This window comes from Mytilus galloprovincialis, chromosome 11 (genome assembly GCF_965363235.1).
Source record: "Mytilus galloprovincialis chromosome 11, xbMytGall1.hap1.1, whole genome shotgun sequence".
Lineage (NCBI taxonomy): Eukaryota > Metazoa > Mollusca > Bivalvia > Mytilida > Mytilidae > Mytilus > Mytilus galloprovincialis.
The window spans coordinates 22,250,226-22,264,448 of NC_134848.1; the positions used below are offsets into that span (position 1 = coordinate 22,250,226).

Below are 14,223 nucleotides of genomic sequence, written 5' to 3' on the forward strand. Positions count from 1 at the left end.
ATCCACATTTTAGCAACCATTTTCATTCACATATCGAATCAAATGTATGACCCGCTTAAGAGAAATAAAGTGTTCAGTAAAAACATCTGTAGGTATCCCCCCCAAAAGGGAATTAGCAATACCGAACTGGTTCGAGCAAGAAACCATGTTTTTTGGCCAGGCGATATCCTTTTTCAGACTTTTGGTGAACAAATATCATTAAGTTTTTTGGCTTCCCCTTTCCTTTTTTACCCTGTGGAATCATTTTAAGAGAATATTACACCAAATGCCAGTTTCCTCTTAACCTTTGTTCTAATTGTCAAGCCTTAGTTTTTCTATACATTTAGATGCGTAAGTTCTCTCTGTTTAAATTTCTTGTTCATTTGAACAAAAACAAAACAAAACAAAAACAAAAAAAAAAACCAAAAAAACAGATGTTCCATAATCGTCTTCACCATTTGTTTTCCATGTACTACAAATAACATGCTCTGTGGATTTACAAATAGAACATGAATATCCATTGGACTCTGGCTTTTAATAAACATGTAAAGTTATCGCCTTAAAGTGAATCTTGATAATATTAATTTTGAAAGTCATCAACTTTATCTCTAAACCTTCAGTTGGTTGTATCTTTAAGATCATCCTCTGTGTTTTAAAAGCAAAATTATTTCATCTACAAGGAATATGAAAGTATGATTTACTTGTGTCTAATCCATTTTGCTTTAATTCAGCAAATAAAATATGTTTAAACTAACTATGAAAGTAAAAAATGATAATTAGTCTATATGTAGTTTTCTTTTTTATCAAACAAAGGATCCTTAAATTATTCATAATCCCTAAAAAAAAAATATTAGGGAATTTGAAGAATAATTATTAAAATGTTCAGTGATTATATAAAATCACTGGTCATTTTCAGGGATTATATATAATTACTAATGATTTTAGTGATTCTACATATTCCCTGAAAAATCAGGGATTCTACATAATCCCTGATTATACAAATTCACTGTAACATATATATATGTAAAATACAAATCATCATGACAGTTGGTATCTGTGTTAGATATGTAAAGTACTAACCAGCATGAACGTTGGTATTTTGGTTAGATATGTAAAATACTAATCATCATGACAGATGGTATCTGTGTAAAATATGTAAAATACTAACCATCATGACAGTTGGTATCTGTGTTAGATATGTAAAATACTAACCAGCATGACAGTTGGTATCTGGGTTAGATATGTAAAATACTAACCAGCATGACAGTTGGTATCTGGGTTAGATATGTAAAATACTAATCGTCATGACAGATGGTATCTGTGTAAAATATGTAAAATACTAATCATCATGACAGTTGGTATCTGTGTTAGATATGTCAAATACTAATCATCATGACAGTTGGTATCTGTGTTAGATATTTAAAATACTAACCATCATGACAGTTGGTATCTGCAAATACTAATCACCATGACGGTTTGTATCTGTGTTAGACAATGTATGATATGTTAAATACTAACGACCATGACAGTTGGTATCTGTGTTGATTTGTTAAATACTCAACACAATATCAGTTGAGCGCTGTGTGAGATATGTAAATACTAACCACCATGACAGTTTGTATCTGTTTGACATTGATCAACTTTTGGGTAACTTTCACATCTCACACTTCGGTTCAATGCTGGGCAACGGGAATGAGATGTTGTCTGTGGTAAATGAAAAAATATTATTTTTTATATTAAAGACGCAAATCTTCATTAATACAACAATGTGAGAGTAACTGAATATAATTTACAATTAAAAAAAGAGATCCGCAACTATAAAAATAGTTTTATCTCGAGGTAAAAAAAAACCACCAATCTGTAATAGCTGTAGCATTCGTACAATGCACTATTTATCGATCTGTTTTTCTTCACTTATGCTTATACCATTGAGTTTACGAAAGGATTACTTCTTATTAATTATCTTTTTCATATGAATAGCTTTGTTTTGGCTTATCACATTATCAATTATGACGTTATGAATCTTAAATTATGTATGATTGTTATTTCTTAAATTTACAGCAATGTAATAACAGAGATTACTTTGGCTGCAACCTGCTATCAATAAAATTGGCACATTTTTGTATCATAACAGAATGAATTGTACGTTTAAGCAGTAGATGCAAGATGTGCTCATCATTTAGGGGTTTTAGATATATATACAGACTTTAGAACCAATTTAAAATCACCTTTTGTATATTAAGTTATATACATATTAATTCAAGGCCATATGTTGGGAAATTTGAATCTGGTCTTAAAGTCCGTTTTGGCCCTAAATAATGATAATCGATGTTTATTGTTGTTGTCAACTCTGTAAAATGTTAATTTGAATCATTTCTGATGAGTTTTTTAATGTTACTAGGTAGATAACTGCCATTCTAACATGACGTTTCATACACTTTTCTGTTGTAAAATTTGTCAACTGACCATCAACGTCATGAATTATTAGGACTGTTCGAATCTTACTCCCAATTTGATTTGCATTTATGAATGAGTTACCTGCGGTCAGACTCCGATGAAAACTCAAAACTAACCAAATTGCATAGTCAAATGATAAAACACATCAAACGAATTAATTCATGGGTGATTGAATTTATGTGAAGTTTTACCTGGGACCGGTTTGCTTTCGCTCGTTGTACAACACCAAATCATGGGTCAATCCGTGGTTTAATCTGTATAAGGTCAAGTACCCTTAAGTTATGTCATACATATCATTTCAGTACAAGTTGTAATGATCCTACATAACCAACCAACACAAACCTTAACCTTGAATACGGGTGGGAGGTCAGCTTGTATAAAAAAATGTTGTTGTTCTTGCACTTTACGAGAGTGTTCATTACGTATTTTGTAAGTATGTACACCAGTATCATAACATTAAAACAAACAAATTTTGAAAACCAAGTTTTATTTATACACCTATATGGATTACTAGGGAATATAAATAGGGTCCCATTGGTCTTATTTCAACCTGACTAAAAATAAATCATGCTTAAGTGACGCGTACATTTAACTGTGCAAGATGTTCAAGTACACAAACAGTCAGACGAAGTCGTTAAATCCAATGCATCGAGAAGAGAGTGTCACGATCTTTGCACGTTAAAAAACATAACAACAGCTCTTTTAAGGGGTCCGTATATGGCCTGCAAACTATCTGTTTCTATCAAAATTGCTCTCGCTTTACCCGACTTTTAGCCCGGGTGACCTCTCTTTCAAAATTTCCCTATTGGATTGTTGGTTAATTTGATCACATCGAGGGAATACTTGACATATTTGCCACTGGGATGATAATTAACCACACATTAATCAATCAACCATTTATTTACAATTTATTGGTGTAATCGGTATTTGCATGTTAAAAAACTTTTTTAAGTTTCTTTCTTCACAAAACCGGTAAGTTCTCATACTATTAATTACATGGTTTGTTAGTGACCTAATACGATATATATGGGGTCAGTAAATTTCACATGAGGTGAGAGCGAAGCGAAACGGAAGAGTAAATGTTATTTAGTATCTAGGTCGCGTGCATATGTATATTCAATAGGTGTGCGGCCGTTTCCATCAAAGGAGATGTACTATAAACGTTGAGTCAGTATTAGAATGAAAATAAAAATAATTCTTTTTTATAGTGTTGCACCGTAAAATTGCAAAATATTTTAAATATATTTAGTGATCTTTTATGGTTATGAGTGCAGCATATGTGAATAGATTAAATATATTTCTTTACAACCTTTGAGTGCACAATTTGTGATAATACTTTTGAACGTTATATTTAACAGTATATTACATTGATCTGTCCAAGCAATTACTAGTAGATCTTGAAATACTCATTCATAAGTTCTTCCGAATATAAAGTATTTCTACTCTTTCTACATGGCTAAATCAGAGGCAAATCAATGTAAGATTGGCTTTTCCACAGTAACGTGTTACGTTCTTTGCGATGAAACCTTTAATAAAGATAACAACACATTACAAACGTCTCTGAAAAAAGTAAAATCACAAAAATACTGAACTTAGAGGAAGATCAATTGGGAAAGTCCATAATCACATGGCAAAATCAAATAACAAAACGCATCAAAAACGAATGGACAAAAACTGTCATATTCCTGACTTGGTACAGGCATTTTCAAATGTAGAAAATGGTGGATTAAACCTGGTTCTATAGCGCTAACCCTCTCACTTTAATGACAGTCTCATCAATTTCCGATATTTTTACATTGATGCGTTAAATAAACAGACACAATAAATATAACAAATACATATTTAGCTTTTCGATACCCTAAATCCATTTTATGTAAGTCATATATTATGCATGCACAGAGCAATATTTTACTTTAAACAGCTCGAAGGGAGTTTGTTAATGAAAGCAATTGTAATGTTGTATCTTCATCATTTTCTCCGCATATTCTACTCTTCATTTTGGTCGCTTCAGGTCCTCGCGAATTCTACAATTCATGAACAGAAATGGACCAATACGCTTAGGAACTGTTGGAGTGATGATAGTAAGAATATCATTGGTTAAAAGCAAACTTTTTAAGACTCTGTATATTTAAAATAACGTTAAAAGGCGTGTTCCATTCGAAAATACGATTAGTAGCTAGGCATTCCTTCATAAAAATAACATGACGTTGAGGAAAAATGTTAAAACATTTACTCCGGACAACAGATGACGAATTGTTATTAATGATTGGAAATTAATGCAGAAAACACATTTAAAGCTAAGAAAACAAAATATTAAAAAAAATACGAAAATGTGGTATGAGTGCCAATGAGACAACTCTCCATCCAAGTTACTATGTGAAAAAAAGTAAACAATTATAGGTGAAAGACCTTCAACACGAATAATTGGCTCACACAGAATAGCAAGTTATAAAAGATTCCATAATGACTAGTGTAAAACAATTCAAATAGGATAACGTCTTATCTATATAAAAAACGAGAAACGAAAAACACTGATGAATCACAGCAACAAACGACAAACACTAAACATCAGACTTCTAAATCTGAGCGTCACTGATGGGTCTAATGTAGATGAAACGCGGGTCTGGCGTATTCAATTATGAGCCTGGTATCTTTAAAAGCTATAATCTTGTCAAAATGTATTATTGTATTATTTTTTGTGTATTTCTCCGTTCTGAATATTTTTGCGTTTATTTGTACTGTAGTCATATCATGTAATGTTGTCCTTTTAGCATTATATTCAACATTGCCATTAAAACACGAGGTTTTGCTAAACACAAAACCAGGGTCAACCCACCATTGTTTCTTAAAATGTCCTGTACTAAGTCAGGAAAATGGCTGTTGTTATCTTATAGTTCATTTATGTGTGTGTGTCGGTTTTTTTTCAATTTAGTTTTTCTGTTGTTACGTTGTTTTCCTCTTATAGTTGATGTTTTTACCGAGGTTTTCGGCTGTAACCCTGATTCTTGTTTTCTCATTCGACTTATGACTTTCGAACAGTGATATCCTAATGTTACCTTTATTTTTGACATTGCAACATAAAAAGATACATTGTTAAATATCAATTGAAATGACTTAACTGGATCAAAAAGACATATAAAACACCCAAGAAACATGTACTTTTTTTGTCCAGGCGATTTCTCGGAACTGTATGGAACAATGCAAATGGAACTTTACAATAATGTTAACCACCATGTGCAGATTTGCAAATAAGGGTTGGCACCACCAAGATGGCCGCCGTTACCATGGAAACTGGTAAAATGCGAAAAAATTTCAAAATTTTCAAAATGCTCCAATCTTTCTAAAACTTTACAAAAATGTTAATAGGCATGTGTAATTCCGGTCTTTGACTTTGGAATTTTCAAAATGGCTGCTGTTATCCTGGCAATGGGGGAAGGGTGCCATCCGTTATTGCTAGCAATTACAAATCTAGTTTTGACCTATGACACAATATAAATACAATATTAATTGACAAAAAGACAACTTTAACCTAAAGGACAACATTACTTTCAATAAAGTAACATACACAGGTAAATAAAATATAATATATTTGTTGTTGGGAGTACGGAAAAAAGACCTTGATTGCCTTTCCACGTTTTTATATACATTTTTACAGTTAATAAACGAAGTATCAAAGAAAAGGCTGTTCATTTAAAGAATTATATCATTAGTTTGTATATAAAAAAAAACTTACATGTGCATGATGAATAAGATAAATGATCAAGATGCCGGCTTGCCACATTCTCGTACGATCACGTTAAATCTCGTAAATGAAAAATGCTCGGACAACGTCTTGAATTTATAAACAGTTTATACACGACATAATTCATCATAAAAATTGATGCACCATATTGCGCACGACAAACTTATGCGAATTAGGTAAAATAAATATATATTAATCGTATAATTGATTACGCACGCATACCTTAAAATCAAGACAGAAAAATCTGCACTACATGCATTCTACTAAATAATTAATCCGATTCTTTAAACAATAATAGATTTACAATTCGAGCGAAAATTATTAAACTATTAGCACCGCGGGCAATACATGTATCTGCCTCGGACGCACTGTGGTACTGTCCACTTGTATAAATACAAATATATAAACTCTTAATCCATGAACTTACAAATGCAATTCTGATCTAATTATAATGCCAATTCCTCAATTTTTCTCCAAGACAAGTTTCGATTGCATAGACATTGTTATCGTTTTAATTGTACTTCAAAAAGTAAAAACCACAAAAACACTGAACTCTGAAATTCAAAACGAAAAGTCCCCAATCAAAATGAAAATTCAAATGATAAAACACATCAAACGAATGGACAACAAGTAATAATCGTTTTGATTAAATTCATAAACTTGGATTTTCCGGAAAGACCATTAGGTTCATCACCATTGGTAGCATCGGTCGTGAAACTTATGAAAATCAGTAATAATCCTATTCAGATAATAACATCAATTATGTAAAGTAAAATCGCAAAAATATTGAACACCGAGGGAAAATCAAAACGGAAAGTCCCTAATTATCAAATGTCAAAATTAAAAGAACAAACCCATCAAACGAATGGACAAGAACTGTCATATTCCTGACTTGGTACAGACAATAAATTTTACTGTTTATCGATAAACTCAACAGAAATATACCTCATAAATTTATTAAGCGAAAACAAATCCGGGTTACAAACTAAAACCGAGGGAAACACATTGACTATAAAAGATAAACAACAGAACAACAGAAACGCTGAACTGATACAAAAACACACCCGCAAACATACATAGAAACGAACTATTTTATAGCAACTACCAATTTTGCTGACTTGATACTGAACATTGTGAGAAAACCATGGCGGGTTGAATCTTATTCTATGGCTAGCCAAACCTTACGCGTATATGGCAATGATACCACTACAATGACAACGTTATGTGACAGGAATACAGTACAAATAGACGAAGGAACACTCAGGACAGGGAAATACAAAACAAGTTTTATGTATAAACTAAATACAACATAATAATAATAGACAACTCTTTTGATTTGACGATAGTTCACCAGAACTCCACCAGCGACATTTAAACAGCATAAGTAACGTATTTTTTGTGACGTTTATACTATCACAGATACATTTCCTAAAACGGAATAGATTTGTTTTATTATAGACTATATACAAGACTATAGGATTGGAAATGGATTTTTAATTGTGTTATTTCATGTATTTTCTTGCAGTGTTGTGTCCTTTGGCCTCTTGTTGGAGAGCTGTCTCATTGGCAATCATACCACATCGTCTTTTGTATATGACAAGGTTATGAAAAGTAAAATCACAAAAATACTGAACTTAGAGGTAAATTAATTCGGAAAGTCCATAATCACATGGCAAAATCAAAACTCAAAAAACAAAACGCATCAAAAACGAATGGACAAGAACTGTCATACATGTATTCCTGACTTGGTACAGGCATTTTCTAGTCAAAATATGGGCACATCAGTCATCATCGTATAACAATTTTAAAAGGAACAATTTAACAGAACACAAAAAACATCTATCTACAAACATATTCATTGATTTGTGTGTCTGACGTCATAAAATTTTATACGTCACAAAAATAAAATGAAAACCATCAATCAGAAAATCTTTGTTCAATCAACATACCCTGGACTTGCATGTGCTTAACATTATCTACACCGTCCGCATACATTTATAACATCTATTTTAATAATTCATTGCAATGGCATAAAATCATATAAGTCCTAGCACTACATAAATGTGACAAAATGTTTTTTCATTATTCATACATACACACTTTAAAAGTACATAACCCTTGTTGAACTTTTCGCTAATGACTGGATTTATTTTGGTGACTGACAGCTGGCAAATGTTAAATTCGGGGTCAAGAATTTCTTTTTATATTGACAAATTATGTAATCATATACAAATTATTATGTAAATTTGTGATTAAGTGCATGCTAAAACTGAAATCGGTTTTAAATTATGTGTCAAAAATACAAAGCCATGATTCAGACGTTTGAAAATAAAAGCGTAGAAAAATTAGCATGCACTTAATCACAAAAATTGCCATGAATGGTAAAATCTGGCGAAATTAAACTTCAAAGAAATATATCAATTACAAATAATTTAAAAAAAGTAAAACTATAGGTTGTAAGGGAGTACAAGATATCATGGTTTAATACACATCAACACATCAAGCAGCAATGATTATATTTTGTTTTATTGGTTTATTTTTATTATATTTTTTGTAAGGCAAATAAGGGACGACATCAAAAGTTCAACGAAGGATTAAAATTTAATTCATACGGTTTTTTCACTGACCCCCTTACCCTTCTTAACTTAAATTGGGAAAAATTGATTGACAAATAAGGATATACATAAAATCGATGTCAATTAAACAAAACTTTTTTTACCCCATCCCAAACTATTTGAATTAAGTTTTTTTTTATCCCCAATGAATTTTTTTGATGTCTTCCTTAATGCAAAATCATATATTAAGTGTTGATATGTTGATTTGACATAGCCAGAAATGAATTTAACAGGTATGGACTGTGGAAACATTATAATTCTTTGCAGATATATCCAAGAAATTCCAAATAAATGTTATCAAATATTAGTAAGTAAAGTCAAATGTCTCGTGTACTCATAGCAAAATGACTCGCTCTCTTGTACGGCAGAGCACCTCTGTCACAACACTTAAACAAATTGTAGTTTCCCATTTTAGATTTTTCAGGCATCAATCACGGTTGTCAGATAGATATAAGAAGATGTGATATGATTGCAAATGAGACAACTCTCTATCCAAGTCTCAATTTGCAAAAGTAAACCATTATTGGTCAACATGCTGTCTTCAACGTTGGCTCACACCGAACAGTAAATATAAAGGGCCCCAAAAAAATTACTACTGTACAACCATTTAAACGGGAAAATCAACGGTCTAATTTATCTGTTTATATTAAAAATAACGAAACATGAGAAACATCTATGCAACACATCAACAAACGACAACAACTGAACATCGCGAACCTAACATAGGACAGGTGTAAACAATTGGAGAAGGATCTACTTACTCTTCCTGAGCACCTGAGATCACCCCAAGTTTTTGGTGGGGTTCGTGTTGCTAATTCTTTAGTTTTCTATGTTGTGTCATGTGTACTATTGTTTGTCTTTTTCATTTTTAGACATGACGGTGTCAGTTTATTTTCAATTTATGAGTTGGACTGTCCCTCGGGTGTCTTTCGGCCCTATTTTGCAGCGGGTTTAACGTTTAGATATTTATAGCCAAACAGCCAGGTCAGTGCCGTAAAAATAATGAAAATGGAAAAATTGTTTCGTTCCGTTTATTAGCTGTCTAAGCAATTCCCTTCGCCACTTTATTTCATTCATGCTACATTGTACATTTGACAGGATAAAATCAGCTTCATAGCATGTTTGCTGCATTAACAATCATTGCCTTTTTTAAATATTGGTTTGTCTTTTAAAAGACAATTCTCTATCATCGAAGGTCTATCAACTTACAACTCACATTTCGTGAGTTAAGATTACAGTTTATCGGACAGGTCATGTCGAGTTTACTGTCAGTCACTGTTTCAAAAACATATATATTGCTTTTTTGATTTAGTTAAGCCTTCCAATTGATATTTTATAGTCTGTCTTTCTATGTTGTGATGTTATACTATTGTTTCAGAAAAGGAAGACTGTTTAGTACCATTAAAACGTTTAATCCTTCTGCAAATGTTTGCACCTGTCCTAATTCAGGAATCTGATGTACAGTAGTTGTCGTACGTGTTTTTTCGTTTCTCATTTTGATATAGATAAGACCGATGGATTTCCCGTTTGAATGGTTTTACACTAGTTATGTTGGGGCCCTTTATAACTTGTTGTTCGATGAGTGCCAAGGCTATGTGTTGAAGGCCGTACATTGACCAATAATGGTTTACTTTTATAAATTGTGACTTGGATGGAGAGTTGTCTCATTGGCACTCACACCACATCTTCCTATACATATATATATATATATTTATAGAGAGAGAGAGAGAGAGAGAGAGAGAGAGAGAGAGAGAGAGAGAGAGAGAGAGAGAGTTTGCGGAAACTCGACGCGTTACAACAGATACGGATTAAGGGGTCATCCATAATTGTCAACCATTTTCCAAAGTGTACAAAACATACACTTTGTCAGACCCCCTACCCTCCCTTAGAAAGTGTACATCAACCATTTTCAGATTTCAAGACAAGATTCAATCATTCTTAAAAAAATTTAAGATCAAGTCTATTATAGTTTAGTTTAATATAGAAATTTGCATTGAAAATAACTGAAACATATCTGACTGTTTTAATTGATAATTAAAAAAAGCGTACTTTAAAAATGTTGATTTTTACCCACACCCCCAAGAATATGTTTCGTACACTTTGGAAAATGGTTGACAATTATGGATGACCCCTAAGCTGAGATGAGTTTCCAAGTTTTGCTAGGTTTTTGTCAATGCTGCAGCTTCCACAAACGACTTATTTTGGAATTTCTTGATCATTCAATATTGACATCAGTCGTTTATGTATACGGCGTTTCAACAAAGACACTAGTCTGTTTTTATTTTGAATCTTAAATTTCTTTATCTTTATATTGTGAAAGTGATTCCAATTGTACTTTTACACGAATAAATTAATAATTTTCAATTGGTTCAAAACTTCGTGTTCAAAAGACAAACAAGTTAAAATTTTGAGGGACGACTGATTCTTTTTTATTTTTATCTTATATAATTCTGTTTTTATGTAGTAACAATTGTATTGATAAAAAAATGTACATTCAGTATGTTCAGCAACTATTTATAGTTCAGTTTGCGGAGGTCCACTTTGGCAGTCTCAGAAATGACCAAAACAATCCCATTCAGTTTAAGGTTTGCAAAACAAAGTCTTGCTTTATTGGAAATTATACCAATAAAGTCTACTGTTATCCACATTGAGCGAATGGTAATTTCATTAGTATTTGTAATATGTTTTGTATAACAGGTCAATTTTGGTCTTATTAGTTTTAATTATTTTAGTAATTTTGGAAATTACTAAAAATTAAAAACAAAACAAAAAAAAAAAGTTTTTAGTAGAAGATTAGTCTGTTTAACTAGGAACACAAAGCAAATATTTTCAAATTGCTTTGGTGGGGATTGGACAACTCCCTTTTATTTCGTATTCTTTCAAAATGAAGCTTCATGCGGTGAACGTGATTTTTATAATAATAATGTTGAGGCTATAAAAGGAGGTCATAAAACTAAATAAACTCATCATAGATACCAGGACTAAATTTAGTATACTAGTCAACAAAAGAAACGATATAAGACTTTTTTTCAAATTTATGATACAGTTTTCCGTTTATTGGACCAATATAGAAGGTAGTAATACTTAATCATTATGGAAATATAAATCCGTTTAAAAAAAATATTTTTTTGCTTTCGTGATGTTTTTTGACGATTTTGTTTGTTTTTTACAAAATTTACATCAAACGACAACTTGAAAAACAGAAGTTTCAACTAATGATGCCAACCTCTCATTTAAAGGTAAAGACAATGTTTGCCGTCAATTTGTTTTTAAAAATCATACAGTTTCTTCGTTTATTTGTTTACCAAAGTTCGGCCCCACGAGAAATCGTTAAAATGTATACATTATCAACTGATTTACCATAGACAGTATGTGTAAAGTGATATTCAAAAAAGCGGTCACAATCTTAAAACTAATCCGAAATGTTCCAAATTTACTGTGTGTTGTTTTCATATCCAAAGCATTGATTTGAGACAAAAATAAAAAAAAATTTTTTTAGCATTTTTTGAGATTTCAAAAAAACACTTTTTTTCCCAAAAATTTGAAAAAAACAATATTTCAACCCATTAGTTACAACATGAAACACAACTTGATTAGCATATTGAATATTTTTAAACAAAGATGAAATTTTATTTAGTACTTAGAAAATTACGTGTCGATTTTTTATTCAACTTTCCGCAAAACTTATTTGCGCCCTATAGTCGTTTACGGGGAATTTAGATACCTTCCGACATGTTTTGATTTTCATTATCACATGTGCATACATTGCAAATGAAAGTTTTTTAAAATAGTGTATTTCATTTTGTTTTATATTTAATACTTTTTAATAAATTTTATTTCAAAGTCGTGTATCGTTTCTTTTGTTGACTAGTATATATACGCCAGACGCGTGTTTCGTCTAAAAAAGACTTATCAGTGACGCTCGAATCCAAAAAAGTTAAAAAGGCCAAATAAAGTACTAAGTTGAAGAGCATTGAGGACCAAAATTCCTAAATGTTTTGCCAAATACAGCTAAGGTAATCTATGCCTGAGGTAGAAAATCCTTAGTATTCCAAAAAATTCAAAAATTTGTAAACACTAAATTTATGAATATAATCATATCAATGACAATTCATGTCAGCACAAAAAGTGCTGACTACTGGGCTTGTGATACCCTCGGGGAAATAAATCTCCACCAGCAGTGGCATCGACTCAGTGGTTGTAAATAAACTCATCATATATACCAGGACTAAATTTAGTATATACGCCAGACTCGCGTTTCGTCTACAAAAGACTCATCAGTGATGCTCGAATCAATATCAATAAATAACCATATCAATGACAATTCATGTCAGCACAAAAAGTGCTGTCTACTGGGCTTGTGATACACTCGGAAAAATACAGTGAAACCTGACTAAACCGAATCCTGCATAAACCGAAATCCTGTATAAACCAAACATGTTCTTAAGTACCGTCATATCAAATTGTATGCGTTATGAACCTGATAAAACCGAACATAGGTCAAAACCGAACACAATCTTAAGTCCTGAATTGGTTCGGTTTAAACAGGTTTAAATGTAAATTCATTAATATTAAAGACAAATATCAGAACCATTTGTTTATGACACTTCATATGTACATCATCAAGATGTAAACAGAAAAATAACAGATCTATTAGACACACAACCCCCCGCTTGTAATTATACTGTATCTTCGGAAATTTAACCAATTATAAAGAAAAATAACTCGAGAATTGTGGACATGAGGCCACCAAATATTAACTGAATATGTGTTTGTTGACATCACATATTATGTTTAAATTTTAAATCATGTTATCGAGGCTAGGTAGAATTAAAGTCCGCAAACGGCAAATTCATCACTTTTTCATTTATTAAGGGACATAACTCGAGACGGTGAAAGTGACGCCACTCAAATTCCAGACTTGTCTGTGTGTCTTTGGAAATAATGAGTATTGTGTTGAGGCAAAGTAAAGTTGATGGGTTTCTTGTGCCTGATTGTTTCATGTTGAGTGTTGAAGACGGTTGTTTATCTGTTTTCTGTTTATCTTTTGGCCTTTTCCTATATTTTTTTTTGCCATGACTTTGTCAGTTTATTTACAATTTATGAGTTTGAATATGCCCTTTTGTATCTTTTAAGATTCAGTTTTATTCAAAGTTCATATTCAATAAACTTTATAACCACAATCTTTGTTGAGCTTTTCAAATCGACGTTCTCTACAAAACAGAAACATATTTCGGGACGTACGAATTAAAGACAGACAAGAGTTAAAAAGGACTAAAGCCCTTTTAGTCTTAGAGGAGGAGCATACACATGTTACTGATACTATTAAACACTATTTCACAAGTGTTTACATCATTTGTTTGACTATTTGTCTCATGTACGAAATTCTGTCTATTATACAAGAAAAAACAGGTATGAAAACTAACAGAA

The 14,223-nt window shown here is 31.8% G+C and overlaps 1 protein-coding gene across 1 annotated transcript in view; it reads right to left on the reverse strand.

Annotated features, from left to right (window-relative positions):
- LOC143051873 (uncharacterized) overlaps window positions 1-6,232 on the reverse strand; it is a 41,030-nt gene extending 34,798 nt beyond the window's left edge. Inside the window, exons 1-2 of the mRNA XM_076224862.1 lie at window positions 6,170-6,232; window positions 1,584-1,683 (exon numbers count right to left, since the gene is read on the reverse strand). Coding sequence (XP_076080977.1) covers window positions 1,584-1,683; window positions 6,170-6,217 — 148 coding nt within the window. The 5' untranslated portion in view covers window positions 6,218-6,232. The remainder of the gene's footprint in view (window positions 1-1,583; window positions 1,684-6,169) is intronic.
- Window positions 6,233-14,223: the final 7,991 nt, after the last annotated feature.